The sequence below is a fragment of the Mustela nivalis genome (genome assembly GCF_964662115.1).
Source record: "Mustela nivalis genome assembly, chromosome: 8".
Taxonomy (NCBI): domain Eukaryota; kingdom Metazoa; phylum Chordata; class Mammalia; order Carnivora; family Mustelidae; genus Mustela; species Mustela nivalis.
Genome location: NC_139027.1, coordinates 18,880,259 through 18,895,494, shown reverse-complemented (window position 1 = coordinate 18,895,494; position 15,236 = coordinate 18,880,259). Strand labels below are relative to the sequence as shown.

The 15,236-nt window shown below is 55.7% G+C and overlaps 1 protein-coding gene across 6 annotated transcripts in view; it reads left to right on the top strand.

Moving 5' to 3' along the window:
- The window catches only part of DNMT3A (DNA methyltransferase 3 alpha), a 103,098-nt gene that overhangs the window by 17,646 nt on the left and 70,216 nt on the right, over positions 1–15,236 (top strand). For 4 of the 6 annotated variants that reach the window (XM_082745054.1, XM_082745059.1, XM_082745057.1 and 1 more), the window contains exon 2: positions 8,616–8,842. In XM_082745054.1, coding sequence (XP_082601180.1) covers positions 8,780–8,842 — 63 coding nt within the window. In that variant the 5' untranslated portion in view covers positions 8,616–8,779. Of the gene's footprint in view, positions 1–7,637; positions 8,471–8,615; positions 8,843–15,236 lie in introns of those variants that run through there. The other 2 variants (XM_082745055.1, XM_082745058.1) reach the window with 2 other exon arrangements.

Below are 15,236 nucleotides of genomic sequence, written 5' to 3'. Positions count from 1 at the left end.
CTTCTACTGGCCCTCAGCTCACCAGCCCCAGAGCTTATCACCACCCTGGATGGTATGGGGCACAAGATTACTCTCCTGCCTTCTGTCATCTACAGGAGTCATTTGTTCCTCCTCCCAAGCTCAAGTGGGAAATTCAGCTATGACGCTGTCATCTGTGGGCTGGTGTCCCTGCAGGGGCATAAAAGGTGGATCTGGGGTGTATGCTTAGCGCTCATCCATGACTGAGTGCTGCCATATTTGTGAGGCCTCTGGAGTTCCATGAACCTGGTTTCATAGCCCTACTCTGGAACTTTCTCCCTGTGCTGCCTCGGAGAGGCAAGAAACCTCTCTCAGCCTCAGGTTCTCCTTCTATTAAAGGTGGGACTACCAAGGGAACCTGCTTTATAAACTTCATAGGATTGTTGTGAGGCTGAAATGGGACAGGGCATGTCTCTAAGCAAGGGCCTGGCACGTGGCTGGTACTCAGCAAATAGTTGAATGAATGACGGACTCCTTGGGCAGGGCACCAGATACTATGATTAGAAGATTGCACTGCTTACCGCCACCCCTACCCCTGTCCCCACTGCACACAGGCAGGAAAGGGAGGCTAACCAGAAACTTTGCTTTCCGACCAGTCTATGCCCAAAGCAACAGTCACAGGTTAATTGTAAGAGGACATAATGGAATGGAACACTCTGGACTTCAGGGTAGAACAAACCTGGATTTGAATCTGGCTTCCTTTAATCGTGACCTTGGGCAGCTTTGTTAACCTCTCTATACTTCCCTTTTCTCATCTGGGAAACCCGGGAAAAGTAGTCCCGCTTCAAAAGGTCGGAGTGAGGCGTAAGGATCAACGAGATGTTGACATCGTAAAGCTCTGTTCTCAGGAGTTGGCACATCGTGGGAGCTTCCTAAGTACAAGCTCCTGTTTGGGCGATGCAGGCTCACAGGCACTCGGGGGATTTCAAGAAAGGAGAGAAAACTGTGGGCTGGATTAGTCAGGGACTAACAGTTGTTCGAATGTATTGCGTATTTTCTTCGTGCCAGGCACTCTTATAAGCACGTGCGATGCATTTCATTTAGATTCTCACAACAGCTCCGGGAAGTGGCTCCTGTCACTCCCCCCCTTTTACAGCTGAGTAAACTGAGGCTGTGGGCCACCGCCTTGCCCCAGGCCGCACAGCTGATGGAGGAAACAGGTCAGGATTTGAACCCACGCAGGAAGAAGCCCTTCGGGAGGCTGACATTGGCATATGAGTCAGGACTGTCACCCGCGGGGGGCAGACTCACTCACACCCCAGGGACGGAAAGGCCCCCACGACCTGGAGGTTCAGAGATGCCCTGCCTTCGGGTACAGCGAGATGCTGCGGGGACCCAGGCAGTGACCACAGTTTGCCATCCCTCTGTCTTCAGCCCTTTGTTCTCGGGCAAGCCCTCCCCCGCGGGCAGCAGCTCCTGACTCACATCCTACCCCTGAGCCTTTCCATTGCACCACCCGGTCCCGGGAGGCGTCTGATTGGCCCTGCCCGGTCACGTGCTCACGCTCTGAGGGAGGGGGTGGGGTGGGGTGGGGTGGGGTAAGGGGATGAGGTGTGGAGTGAGAGCCAAGACACCCCACTGTGGCCGGTGGGGAGGGGAAAGGCCCCCAGACAGCTGGAAACAAGCAAAGTCCACGAGGGGGAAAGCGGACTTCAGATGCGGGGAGGGAAGGGGGGTCTGCTACAGAGATGGTGATGTGGTTGGTTCTCAGCAGGGCAGATGGAGGGCTTGCCCTGGCGTCGAAGGGGCTCTTAGGGAGAGGACGTTAGGAATGTTCCTGATGGAGCAAGGATTTAGGCTTGGGGCAATGCTGGCTTTGCTTCTGGAAGAGACTGCTTCTGTGCAGGCCCTAGTTGAGGTGACACAGTGGGGTGACAGTGTCAGGGCTGGTTGGGGCATGCTTGGAGGGGAGATTTGGAATGATCTGCGCCTGGAGAGGGGAGGCGGGAATGGTGGGTGGTGGGTGGGGGTAGGGGACAACGTGGTGAGGGTGGGGGTGGGGGCGGGCGGTGACGTGGCAGGTGACGTGGCCGCCATGGCTGAACGGTGGGTCTCTGGCTGAGGTGGACTGTTGAGTGAGCCAGCGTCGTGGTTAGGGACGTAGGCAGCCGTGACAGGCACAGATGCCTTTTGGGAGGCAGCACCCCGTGCCTGGGCCGCACCTGCTGGAAGTGATGTTACTGGAAGATAGTCAACGTTTGGTGAGGGGAGGGGGGTGGGAGGGCAGGGAGGGAGGTACCACTTCTGTAGCCGGTGATGGAACTCTGTGTGGGTGTGAGGAGGTCTCTGGTCATGGTTATGCTGTGGGATGTGATGGTTTCATAGAGCGACAGAGGTGGAAGGGCTGAGCTGCGCCCAGAGAGGAGGATGGAAGCCGAACCCAACAGAAGGTTGCAGTGGGGGAGGGGTAAGACCGCCTTCCCATCCCCCCTTCTGTCTTCCTAAAATTTCTCTTCTGTTTCCTCACAGTAGTACACGCATATCATTGAAGAAGGTGGTCCCAGAGTCTCTTCACCAGAGAGAGGCTCCCATCCTCTTCCTCTTCTCAGAGGCCACCGCTTTGAGCTGTTTCTTCTAGCAACTTTACAGCTCAGGTTTCTGAGGAATGTGCCTATTTTTGACCCTTCCATTTTAGATATTTCCCATTGATTTCTTATTTAGCAAATAAGATCCTAGCTCTCCTACCTAGCCGCCCTTTCCACTCCCAAATCGTTCTTGTGGTGGGCCCACTCTTAACGGTACGTAACAGTGTTTTTTCAAAACACTGGTTGTACCCGTGTATACGTGTGTTGGAGGTCGTATAGTGCCCCGCCCCCTCCAAGACTGTCACATCCTCATCCCCTGAACCTGTAAATATGTTACCCTTATGTGGCTAGAGGGACTTTGCAGTTAAAGATCTTGAGGTGGGGAGATCATCCTGCATTCTCTGGGTGGGCCTGGTGTCATCAAGAGGGGCCTTAGAAATGAACGATAGACGCAGGAGAGGCTGAGGAGGTAACGGGAGCAGAGACAGAGTCAGGTGGTGAGGGAAGGCCTGGCCGTCGCTGGCTCCGAGGATGGAAGGGACCAGGAGCCCCGGCATGTGAGCAGCCTTTAGGAGCTGTAAGAGTCAAGGGAGTGGATTCGCCCCTAGAGCCTCCAGGAAGAATGCAGCCCTACTAGCACCTTGATGTGTAGCCCGGTGACATGAACCGTTTTGACCTTCTGACTCCCAGACCTGTGACAGAGCAAATTTATATTGTTTTAAGCCCTTAATTTTGTGGTAATTTGTCATAGCAGTGGCAGGAAGTTTCCATGTGTATATATGTATACATACACACACAGACCCACACACATTGGACACACACGTATTTGTTAAATCAACGAATGCAGCTGTGTTCCCAGCCAGGCCTTAGAGTATCCTGCAAGAGTTTCCTTTCTTTTTTTTCCCCGGAAGTTAATAACGACCTTGTTTCTCCATCTGCCTTATTTTCTCTGCACCTTCTGCCGATTGCTGCCTCACCTTCTCAGCGCTGTCGGCGGGCTCTCTGCAAGGGCAGTCACGTCCGTAGGACATGTTTTGGCTCTAGTTCTCCAGTGTCCGCTGTCTGGGCAGGCGACATGTCCTAGCGGCCATTCTGGGACTTCCTTTTGCGGTCCTCCTTGTCTTTCCCTTTGCCTTCTTTCTGGTTGGAGTTTCTGTTTTCTGGATCTCGTGTCTTCCTCTCGTTTGGTTTACTCCCCCTCCTGGAGCACATGGTCCAGGACAGGTACCTGTCAGTATCCGAATCCGTTCCGTTCCCGAGTTTGGATGGCAGACTGCGAACAGTGAGGAGCACCTGTGGTTTTGTCGGATTAAAAAGACCCTTTGGTGGTCTCGGGCATGGCGGCCACAGTACTTCTTAAGTCGCAGTGCTTAGATCTGAACAGTGGCTCTCGATGGCTTCATCTGACCTCTTTTCACCTTAATCCTGGAGAATCCCTTCCTTTGTCTCGGGTGTCTTAGAGGACATCTGCTCGCAGTTCCAGAGAAAGGAGTATCTGAAAATAACTTCATGCTACTATTGCACCTAAATGATTAGGCTGCGTAAAGAATTCTAATGGGAGAATTATTTTAAGAATTCTGAAGGTATTGGTCCTTTGTCTTCTTCTTCTTCTTCTTCTTCTTCTTTTTTGTTAAAGATTTTTATTTATTTATTTGATAGAGATCACAGGTAGGCAGAGAGGCAGGCAGAGAGAGAGAGGAGGAAGCAGGCTCCCTGCTGAGCTCCAATGTAGGGCTCAATTCCAGGACCCCGATATCATGACCTGAGCCAAAGGCAGAGGCTTTAGCCCACTGAGCCACCCAGGCAACCGGGTCCTTTGTCTTCTTGCTTTCCACATTAACGTTGAGCAGTCTGAAGCCATTCTGATTCCTGAACCTCAGTATGTCACCCTTTCCTCCCTCTGTGCAGGTCCGTTGGATCTGCTCTTCGCACCAGTGTTCTGAAATTTCACAGTGGTGTGCCTTGTTGTGGGTCTGCTTTCCTCCCTTGTGCGGACATGCAGTGGGCCTTCTCAACCGGGCCACTTGTGTCTTTCACTTCTGGAAAATTCTCTTGCACTCTTTCATCAATAACGTTCTCCTCTTTTGTTTGTTGTTGTTGTTTATGCGACTCCTGCTTTTTACATATGGAAACTTCTGGACCAGTTCTCTCTCTTTTCCATTCTCTCCAATTTTCATTCTTTTTCTGGTGCCCTTTGTGTTGAGTTTTGCGTCTTTACTAGCATGGTTGGTATTTCTAAGCTCTTTTTTGTTGTTTTAAACAGTACCCTGTCCTTGCTTTGTGCATGTAGTATCTTCTCTGTGCACGAAGCGTGTCTTTCCCAAGTTTTGTTCTGGTTTGATTTATTTGTTCTTGTCTCTATTTTCCAAGTCAGAGGCCTCCCTCAGAAGTCTGCTGGTCCCTGGTTGTTCTGTACAGGATTAAGAAGAGGGGACTGGGAGCTCTGGTGCATGATGGTGGGCTTGTTTCCTGGCAGACCACAGTGGTTGGCCCACACAAGCCATTTGGACACCATTTGGGCTCTGGGTGCAGCACCTGTATCTGTAGGCTTTTCCTCTCGGACTGGCAAGATTCTCCAGAGGGGAAGAAGGTGAGGGTCTGGCTACCAGGGTTCGAGGGGCCCAGTGGGGGAAGAGCTTTGGGGCACTCAACACCAGTATTTAAAATAACCTTCATCTCCTTGATTTTGATATATTACTCTGTGGCTCTCCACTGCTCCCGTCAGCTCTGTGCAAAGACCCTGGGTTCTGTGCTCCCTGGAGGGTCAACCGTCAGACTTCTGGGGGCGGGGGGTCTAGGGCTTTTCCTTCTTTCATTCAGTCTGCTTTATTTTCACACATGGGTCCTCTCCACCCCTGGCCTGGGAGATAGCCCGGTGCTGTTGCCTCCATCTTTTAAGGATTCTTGTTACAAATGAGGTTTGTTTTGATTTGATTTTAATTTGAAAGCAGTTCTGTCTGAAATCTGGCCATCACAAGTGTGCTTTCCAGACCCCAGAATTTCGTTGGTGGTGTCTCCTCTTTGTTTAGCCCACTCATGTGACTGTACGTCTCTTAAAAAGCTTTCTACCGAGTTGGATTTAGAAGGTAGTGAAGCTGGGTGTGCATATTCAAAATCCCAGTCCTTTTTCCACTACAGTTTTGCAATTGGAGTAGTAATAATGGTGACAGTGTCAGGTGTGATCCCAAGACTTTTTTATGATGGGATTCCTTAAACGTTGGTGAAAGTTATTGTCCCAAACATTATTTATGGCCCCCGTGGCCATTAGAAGTATAAAGGAGGAAATAAAAGCTACCTGTCATGGTGGTAGGGTTCTTGGCATGGGTTTTTCTTTGGTGGTGGTTCTTGTGGTACAGCCCTTGGTGTGGGTGAGAAGGGTGCCTCAGTGCCAGGAACAGCAGAGCCATGCTTGGCAAAGGACCATCACGGTGGACGCAGGCTGCTGTGCTGGGACCATGGGCTTCGGGGCAGGTCTCTCCTAGCAGTAGGGCTGCTTGAGAGAAGGAAGCTTCCGAGGCCAGTTGGGAAGCGCTGTGTCAAGTCCTGGATCATGGCCACCACGGTGGGCCCCCTGGCATTGTGCAGCGCATGGCCCGCCTGGCCATATGCTGGATGGTTTTCAGTGATGCGGGGTGACTCTGAGAAACACTTTCTGAGGAACCTACAGACTGACCCGGGTCAGCTGAGTTTGCTTTGAGGTGAGCACACACCACTCAACTATCAGGGGGATATGTGGAGGGAGGGGAGAGGGAAAGAGCATTTCCCTTCCTTTCCGGGGTGTCTGCCCTCAGGGTCAATGCCTTGTGATGTTCTGCTTTTCCCTCCTACTTCCTCCCTCTTCTCATTGGCAATCAGAGGTTCTCTGAAAGTTTTTTTTTTTCTTTTTTCTTCCCCTCACAGAAGCTCCCTGGATATTTCTAGGCCACAGGGCAGTGCTGAGACAAACATCTGGCAGAAGGTTATCTGCCTCTACTTTGTGCCTTCTTGGTCTTCATGGACCCCATGTTGGGGCCCTAGGACTCCTGAGGGTGTCCCAGCCTTGTCTGCTTCTCCCCTTTGCCCTCCGCACCTCCATCAGCTTGGCAGGGCAGGGCTAGAGGACGCCTTGTAGATTATGTCATCCAACTTGCCCATTTCATGGATGAGGAAGCTGAGGGCCGGAAGCCCGAGGCAGGACCAGAACCCACATCTGCTGACGCCAGGTTCAATATTCTCTCCAACCAGACTCTGCCTCTCTTAGCTTCCACATCCTTTTGAAGGTTTTGGTGTGGGGGCTGAGGGGATCATTGGACTTGTTTGTGCTAACAAACGGTGTGTGGGTTTGAAGGGGAGTCGCCAGCCCATAATGGAGGGAAGCCTCATGGAGTTCTGGGTCGGACCAGTTCTCCCATGGACTGTTGAGAGCTGTTTCTGGGTGCTGGTGTAAGTTGGGGGACGAAGCTTCCCAGAGATCGGCCTCAGAGCTTTAGCGAGAGAGATCTGGATTCAAGCCTGTGCTTGACCTCTGGAGTAGAGATGGATCCTCATCTTTTTGAGCCTGAGGTTCCACTGTAAACTGTAAACTGTAAAAGGGAGAGAAAGAGTACTAGCGGCTGCCCAAAGGAGGGCAGGCGGGTTTAGCACCGCCTCTGATGCAGAAAGCAACACTCTCTTTGGAGAGACATGCACGCGTGTATCCGTCTATCCGGGCAGCGGGCGTGCATGGAACCCAGTGCCGTGCTGGGCTGAGAAGCACACCTTGCACCTGGAGCTTCCTTAGGGCTCACCTGTGGGGCTTGGGGTGAGGTTTTAACTTAAAGCTCCTCCTGTCCAGGCCCTAAGGAGGCTCGTCCCAGCTCCAGCCTCCCCCTCCACACAGGAGGCAGAGCCCACCTCCCAGGGAAGTGCCTCCCTGGGGAAGGGGCTGCACCCCTGGGAGACCCAAGCCTGTGCTTTCTCCAGTGCCTGGTTTTCCAGGGAGCCTTGGTTGGAGGGGGATGGGAGAAGAAGCCCAAGAGGGAGGGGAAGCCAGGGAAGCAGAACGGGAACTGGAAGGGGAAGGGTGTGGGTGGGCCCAGATCCAGCTGCCTCCCACTTTCCTTCTCCTGCCAATCCCCTCCCTGCAGGCGGGTGCACTGGAGGCAGGGGCTTGGCCCGAGTTTCCTCCTGGGGGGTGGGGAGCTGGAGAACTCAGTGTCTGTGAGCAGGGCAGGGGGGGGGCTTTAAATCCACAACACCCCCACCCCTAGCTGAGGCCTGCGGCAGGGGCTTTGTTATTTTACTGGCTTGAGGCCCACACCTGAAGCAGGGAAGATGAAAAGCCCCTAAAATTAAGCTGTGTGGGTGTGGAGGGCCCCCTCGAGCCCCCCAGTTTCCCGAGGCAAATGGGGCCGATTCGTGGGGTGCGGAGGAGAGTAGCGTGGCCTGGGCTGTGGCCTCTCCCCACCAAGACGGCCTCTCAGCAACACTGCAGACCTCGGCCTTCAGCCTGGCCGCAGCCCGAGTTCAACCTCAGCTTTCTCTGGGCCCAGACGCTGGTCCTGAAGTGGGGTGACATTCATTTCACTACATCCTGTGACTGCTGCTCACTTCCTCCACGTGGTGGGAGCCGTGTGGGGGTGGGGGCGTGAGGGGAGGACAGATTAGAAGGAAAATGTAGCAGGGCTGGGGACCTCTGGGATTTCCCAGGGGGTGGCTGGGTGGGAGGGAGGGTGCGGGAAGCTTTCAAAGGAGAGAACAGACGTGAATGAAGAGAAGGGAGGAGGCAGGAGGCCGCTGGAAGGCCCAGAAGTGGCGCCCACTGTACCACAGCAACGCGGAGGCCCGGGGAGACTGCTGGTGCCTTGGAGGCAGGAGGAGGCCCTGAGGGAAGCCAGGCAGGACCCTGCCAGCTGAGTCGGCCTCAGTTTCCCCCGCTCTCTGGCGGGCTAGGCTGGCCCGAGCTGCCGGTGAGCTTGGGAAGAGGAGTGAGTTCGGAGGAACAGGCCTCACGGGGTCGCGTGGGGCTGACTGGGGGTGGGTGGGTGTCAGGTGGGGCCCGGGGTTGGGGTTGGGGGTGCCCTGCCCTGCTAACCCCTCTTGTCTCCCCCACAGGTGGAGCTACTGGAAGCCCACACCCCACAGCCGGAGGCAGAGTTTCACTGGGATCTATGATCTAATTCTTGCTGACAAAGACCACGATAATTCCTTCCCCAAAGCCCAGCAGCCCCCCAGCCCCGCGCAGCCCCAGCCTGCCTCCCACCGCCCAGCTGCCCGCCATGCCCTCCAGCGGCCCTGGGGACACCAGCAGCTCCGCTCCGGAGCGGGAGGAGGACCGCAAGGTGAGGGACCCTCTGGCCACAGCCGTGGGAGGGGAGGGGAGAGGGTGCAGGAGGGAGGGGCCCTCCCCAGGTAATGACAGCCCTGGCGACAGCCCTGGCGTGCTGAGCGCTGGACCGTGCAGCTCAGTCTCCGCACTGGGCCATGGGGAGGGCTGTGTCCCCGTTTGGGCCATGGGTTGTAGACGTTCGGTCCTGGGGATACATCGGGAATTTGAAGCAGTCGCTCTGGGATCCAGGCTTTCTAACTCCTCTGGTGTCTGAGCAGAGGTTCAAGCCCCGGGTCTGTATGCAGTGTGGGGTCACAGCCTGGCAAAGTGTCCCCAAACCCAGCTTCCTTTCTGGATTCGCATCTACCAGCTCTGTATCCTCAGGGGGTCCTTGACCTGTCTTAGCTGCCTCTGCTTCTGCGAGGCCAAAGGCAAGTTTGGGGAGGCTCCGTAGCTAGGAGGCCACGTGAGGGCTCCCCCTCTCAGAGCGCCAGGCACACGGTGACACCAGTCATCCTGGAGATGGTGATTTCCTGCCCCTCACCCCCACCCTGGGCTCTGAGTGTCACTTCTGACCATGGAGCCAATGACGTCCTTGTTCTCCGAGCCCCCTGCGGGGTGAGCTTATCACCCTCTGTTGAACTCCAGGACCGGCCTGAATCAAAGGAGATCCCAGCAGCCCCGTAGGGATCCCTGCTTGGCCGCGACAGGCTGCCTGGGACCTCACCAAGCTGCGTCCATCTATAGGCAAAGCTGCCCTGAACCCCAACAGGTAGACTCTGTTTTCACTCTCTGTCAGTGAGATGGTAAACCCCACCACCTTTCTGGGGAAGCTGTGCCAGCCATAGGCCTTCCTGGGGTGTCCTGTCTGCTGTGCCCTGGTCCCCACAGTTCCCTCTGCCTGTTCCCCTTTCCCTGAGCAGGAGGGAGGGTGAATGCTAGGTGGGGGGGGATAGTTTATTCTTCTGGAACCAGAGTGGACACCTGGCACCAGATATGGGCCCCCTGGACACTGCAAGGAGCATCGCATCTGCTTGCCCACCATCAGGGACAGCTCTGAGACCCGCCCCCTGCTTATGCTCCCTGATGCGCCCCCACGCGTGCTCAGCTCCTTCCTGGGCTCCCACAGCCTTACAGCTTGTTTCTGTTTTCTGAATGGTTTCCAGCCAGTTGGCTCTCAGGAACAACCCTTGAAATAAGTGGGGCAAGGACAGATGGCCCTCGTTTACAGATGAGGAAGCTGAGCCCAGCTACCCAGTGGTGGGTCCAGATGAGAGCCTGCTGGATCAGAACCTTTCCCACTGGATCAGTCCTTGTGTGGAGACATGCAGGTGTGGGCATGAAGCCCTGGCACTTGCCTTCACAGCCTGGAGTCATGCGGGATGCCCTAGTTGGGGGTGTATACCCAGCAGGTCGGGGAGAAAGTGCTTGCCGTGGTCCACTGAGCCAGGCTCCTAGGGGCTGTGGGTCCCCTTCTTTCTGAACCCACAGAAAAAGAACAGGCAGTCCAATTTATCCTCTGGGCCTTTCGAGCTACTCCTGTCTCAGGCAGCAGTCGACCCACAGAGAGTCGGGGCCACCTGCGGCCAGCCACCTGTGGCTCTGCATAATTCCCTTCCCCTGGTCAGGTCTGTTTTGCTCCTCTGTTGGATTAGGTGACCCTGAGCTCCCTACCCGGTCTGATGCCTGGACTCGTGCTGACAGAGCTCTGTGTCCGTACACTTGCAGTTGGTGATCAGCTGCCCCCCCCCCCCCCCGCAGGTGGGCAAGGTGGGGACAGTCAGGCCAAGCTTCTCTCATTACCCGTGCTGCCCTAGATACCAGAGCCCCTGGCTCCCTCGCATGGAGAGCGGCAGAGCAGGCTCTCTGTTCTGACAGTTCAAGATCGAGAAAGAGCCCTGGACAGAGTCAGAAGCCCCAGGTCCCAGGCTTGAGTCTGCCACTTCCTGGAGATGTGACTTCAGGCCATCTGGGCTCGCGTTTGCTCAGCTGTAAAGTGGGGATAGTAACTCTAGCTGTGCCTGTTTTACAGGGTGGTTGGGGAAGTCAGATGAGGTCATGGGCATGGAAATGCCCTGCAAACAGCAAAGTCTGGTCCAATTATGAGGGATTACGATTGCTATTATTATCTACCCATAGTAACTGTTCTGGCTCATGCGGCAACAAACACATACCCGGCCCCAGATCCTGGTGCTGATAGAGCAGGGCCCCTCCCCAGCTGCCCATGCCCACCCGGTGCACACTGGCTCACCTGGCCCACCCCCCCAGCCCCTCTGGGCTGGCTTCCACAGCTCGTGGGAGCTGCCCTGGGAGCCGCCCTGGGAGCCTCGGCAGAGGGCGGGTAGAGACATTGCCAGTCTCCCGCGGCAGCCGGAGAAAGCCAGGCCTGGGGCTGCGGTGCCATGTCACCACGGAGGGGGAAGATGGTCTTGGGCTACCGCCCAAGGAGCCTGGCTGAGTCTCCCGGAGCACCTGGCACTAAGGAACTGTTTGGTGAGCCAGAGGGAAGGGGTGTGGCCACCCGCTGGCCCTGGGCCCCACGTGCCCTTCCAGCCTCCTTCCCGGCCACGCCTTCACGCACCTTCCACTGTGGTACTTCCTGGAACCGCCAGCCCTTTGTTTATGCTTCTTCCTCTGCCTGGTGGGCCCTCTCCCTGATTCTCACCGCTCCTCTCTGGTCAAAGCCCTTGCTGCTTTCAGTCTGCCTTGAATTACGGTTTGGAGGGGACCCGTGGTTCTTTTGAGAACACTGGTGGCACCTGGAAAGGTTAAGACATGCCAATCAGAGCTTGTGGGGCTGGAGCCCAGCAGTCCTTGTTTTAGCCAGGCCTCTCTCTAGGGCATCTGAGAAGTACCGGTGTGGACAACACCCAGCCCCACTGCTGCCCCCCGCGGGCGGGGCCTGACTAGCCTGGAGCTGGTGCTCAGGGAGTCCCTTGTGGCTAGGGTTGGAAGGAAAATGAGAGCGGTAAGACCCTCCACAGGGGAACAGCCCGGGGCCTCGATCAGGCAGGCTGGGTGCAGAGCCAGCGGCGAGAGCCAGCGGTGAGAGCCAAGGAGCTCGCTTATGGCTGGGAGTGCACAGAGGCGTCTGCCCAGCATCCATTCGTCCGGCAGCCTCCCCTACCCTGCTGTCCATATGTTGGGTGGGGAGGGAACGAGTGGGGAACGCTGGGACAATGCAGGTTTTAGGGGGGCTGAGCGCTGGGGTTCTCACCAGGCTGGGTCATCTGGGGAAATGTGGCCACAGTGGAGGGAGAGGGAGGTGGCCTTAGGGGAGATGGGTGGGAGGTGACAGCAGGGAGGCCAGGAGCCTGGGTGGAGTATCGGGCCCTGCACAGGGGGGAGGGGAGGGGGAACAGGGAGCAGGAAAGGAGACCGAGAGCATTCCCACCTTGGGGCTAGAAGGGCCTCCTCAGATCCCCACATGTGAATTAGCGCCTGGCCAAGAGTCCAAGCCCCAGGCTGGGCCCCTGATCATGCGGCTCCCCGCTTTCTTTCCTCCGGCCTCAGAAACACAACAGCCAAGATGCGCCGAGTGCTGACTCCCTGCCAGCTGCTACTTTAAGCTCTGCGCTCGCGTGATCTTAGTTCGCTCTTATTTCACTTGTAGGGTTGCTCCATAAGGTAGGCTGTATTTTTCATCACTCTATCTTCTGAATGACTACATGGATGCCTAGACACGTGGGGTCACTTCACTAAGGTCATATATCCAGTGAATGCTCTTCCGGGGCCGTGGCACTAAGGCAGACTCCCCCCAGCCTTCCCGCCCGCATAAAGCCCTGATGCCCACAGCCCTGCCCACGGTGCTTCTGCTGCAGGTTCAAGGGCGTTGGTCCAGACTGGAAGTCGGGATGATCAGAGAATGCTTTACTCAGTGTGGCCATGCTCTTGTCCTGGGGTTGAGGTTTGGGGGCACTTCATCTCCAGTAAGAATTCACATACAAGGCCAGCGCGTGCGCGCACACACACAACACACACAGCGGACACACACTCTTCCGTGAAGACAGTGCCGTGGCCACACAGCTGCTTGCCCTTCTTCCCTCCCCGCCTGCGTGCCTCCCTCCCTCCTGCATGGTTTCTCTTTTCTCCTCTTCCTCTCTTTCCTTCCAAGTACCTTCCCCAGTACCAACACAGAGTAGGGCTCCGCAGGTCTGTTGCATGAGCCGAATAAACATTCCTGGAGGGTCTAGTAAAGGAGAGGAGGTAGGAAGCTATAGGTCATGCCTATCATTTGGAGCAGGGAGGCCTCTCCTGGATAGCTGGGGAGTAGAAGCGACAGGAGGGGTGCGGATTGATGCTGGGGGAGCACAGCCAGTGTGCTGTGTGCATGCCCAAGTGTGAATGTGTGTGTGGCCAGTGCCGTGGCTGGGCTTCTCCCTCCTCACCCAAGGCCACCCCAGAGGCCTGGCAGGTGCCGACTTCCCTTGGGCACGCACCACTTCCTGCGGGCAGTACACAGGCTTGGGGGCACCCTGGGTGGGCTTCTCCCAGCTCCGCTCTCCGTTGTTCTTGCTGGTCCATAGGTCTGTTGCCTGCTCGGGCACGCTCTGCCTTCATTACACTCAGATGCCCACACACCGTCGCTGAGGGCCGGCTCTTTGCTTTGTAATAGTCACTGTAGGGGTTGTTGAAATAGCAGCCCTCTTAGTACATTCAAGCAGTTACAGAAGAGGCCGCGTTCCCCTTCCCTGTTCAGGAGCCCAGCTAGGAAGAAGGGCGCATCCATTTGTAGCTCAGTGGGGTTGATAAGATGCTTGGGCACGTGCAGCAGGTGTATGAAGCACACGGGGCCCGCCCCTGCACTGACAGGGACCTGTGTGTTCGTGCTGGGATGCTCTAAAGTTCTCTGAGTTAGACAGGACAGGCGTACCTCAGGGAGATTGCCGGCTTGGCTCAGATCACCATTCTAAGGCGAGGATCCCAATGAAGCCAGTCAGACGAATTTTTTTTCGACGTCCCAACGCATATACGTTACGTTGGTACTCTTCTGGAGTCTATCAGGTGTGCAATGACACGTCTAAACAAATTTACATACCTTCATTTAAAAGTAGCGCTAAAACATGCCAACCCTCTGAGCTTCCAGCAAGTTGTAATCGCTGGTCATCGCGACAAATATAATAATAATAATGAGGAAAAATTTGGAATATTGCAAGAATTACCAGAATGTGACACAGAGACTATGAAGTGAGCAAAGGGCTATTGGAAAAATGGCACCGATAGACCTGCTGGACACGGGGTCGCCGGAGACCTTCAGTTCATCAAACGTGTGCGCTCCGTGCGGTGCGGGGAAAGGAGGTAGCCTGTGCGTGTCCGGCTCAGGTAACCCGCTGTTGATACAGTTGTGAGCGGCATCACTGGGACTCTGGAGACAGGCCTGTGTTTGAATCTGGACTCTGCTGTGTGACTCGCTCATGTGGCCTCTGAGCAGGGAAATGAGAGTTTGACATGGTGTGTGTTTAACACAGGGGCCTGGCATGTATTCTGTTCGTCTTGGGACTCACTTTGGGTAACTAGCTAGCTTGCTACTACCTACCTAGCAATCTCTTTATCTACCACCTGCCTGCACATTCGTGCTGTAGATCCACGGGGCGAGAGTGTGGAAAATACAGGTGGGGTGTGAAAGGTGTGGCCTGAAGGTCCACGGAGAACCTGGTGTGTGGAAGGAAGGTTATTTCTGGGTCCCTGAGAACAGGCAGGCCCGAGGACCCTCTTCCCTTCACACATTGAATAGATGCAACACTGAAGCCAGAGACAGGGAGCCCTAACTCTTGTTGGGAGAGGCTGTGGCTGCCTTCAGAGGCTCTGGTGTGGGTCCCTCAGGCCTTCAGGGGTCAGGCTGGGGATGGAGCCCCTCCCTGCCAAGAAGCGTGTCCCCCAGGGCCTGGGCGGGAATAGCCGCGCTCAGCTCTACAGAGCAGGAAAGGGCAGGCTGCCGTGGGTATCCCAGATGAGGGGGAAGTGGAGGTGATGCCCTTCCTCTCTGGCACCTCGGCCTGGCCCTGCCCTGCTGCGGAGAGCCACAGGGCAATTAGGGATATTACTTATAATCGTCCCACGCAATGTTTGCACAGTATGGAAGGTCATAGAAAGGAGTTTGCTTGGCTTGGCAATTAACTCACTTAATCCTCACGGCTGCCCTGGAGGCATCTCCTCCCATTATCCCCATTTCAGAGGTGAGGAATTGAGGCACAGGGAGGTTAAGAAAGTTCGCAAAGGTCACGTGGCTATGAACGGTTTTGTCTGGATTCCTTCCCTCTGTAAACCAAGAAAAAAATCATGCCCTATGTAGTGTTGTAGTGCTTCCAGAAAGGGAGTCCCTGGTGGGATGGGTGGGCTGCAGAGGGCTGGGGTAGGCTCGGGTCCACGGAGGGGGACACTCTACTCAAGTACTTCTTTATGTGTTC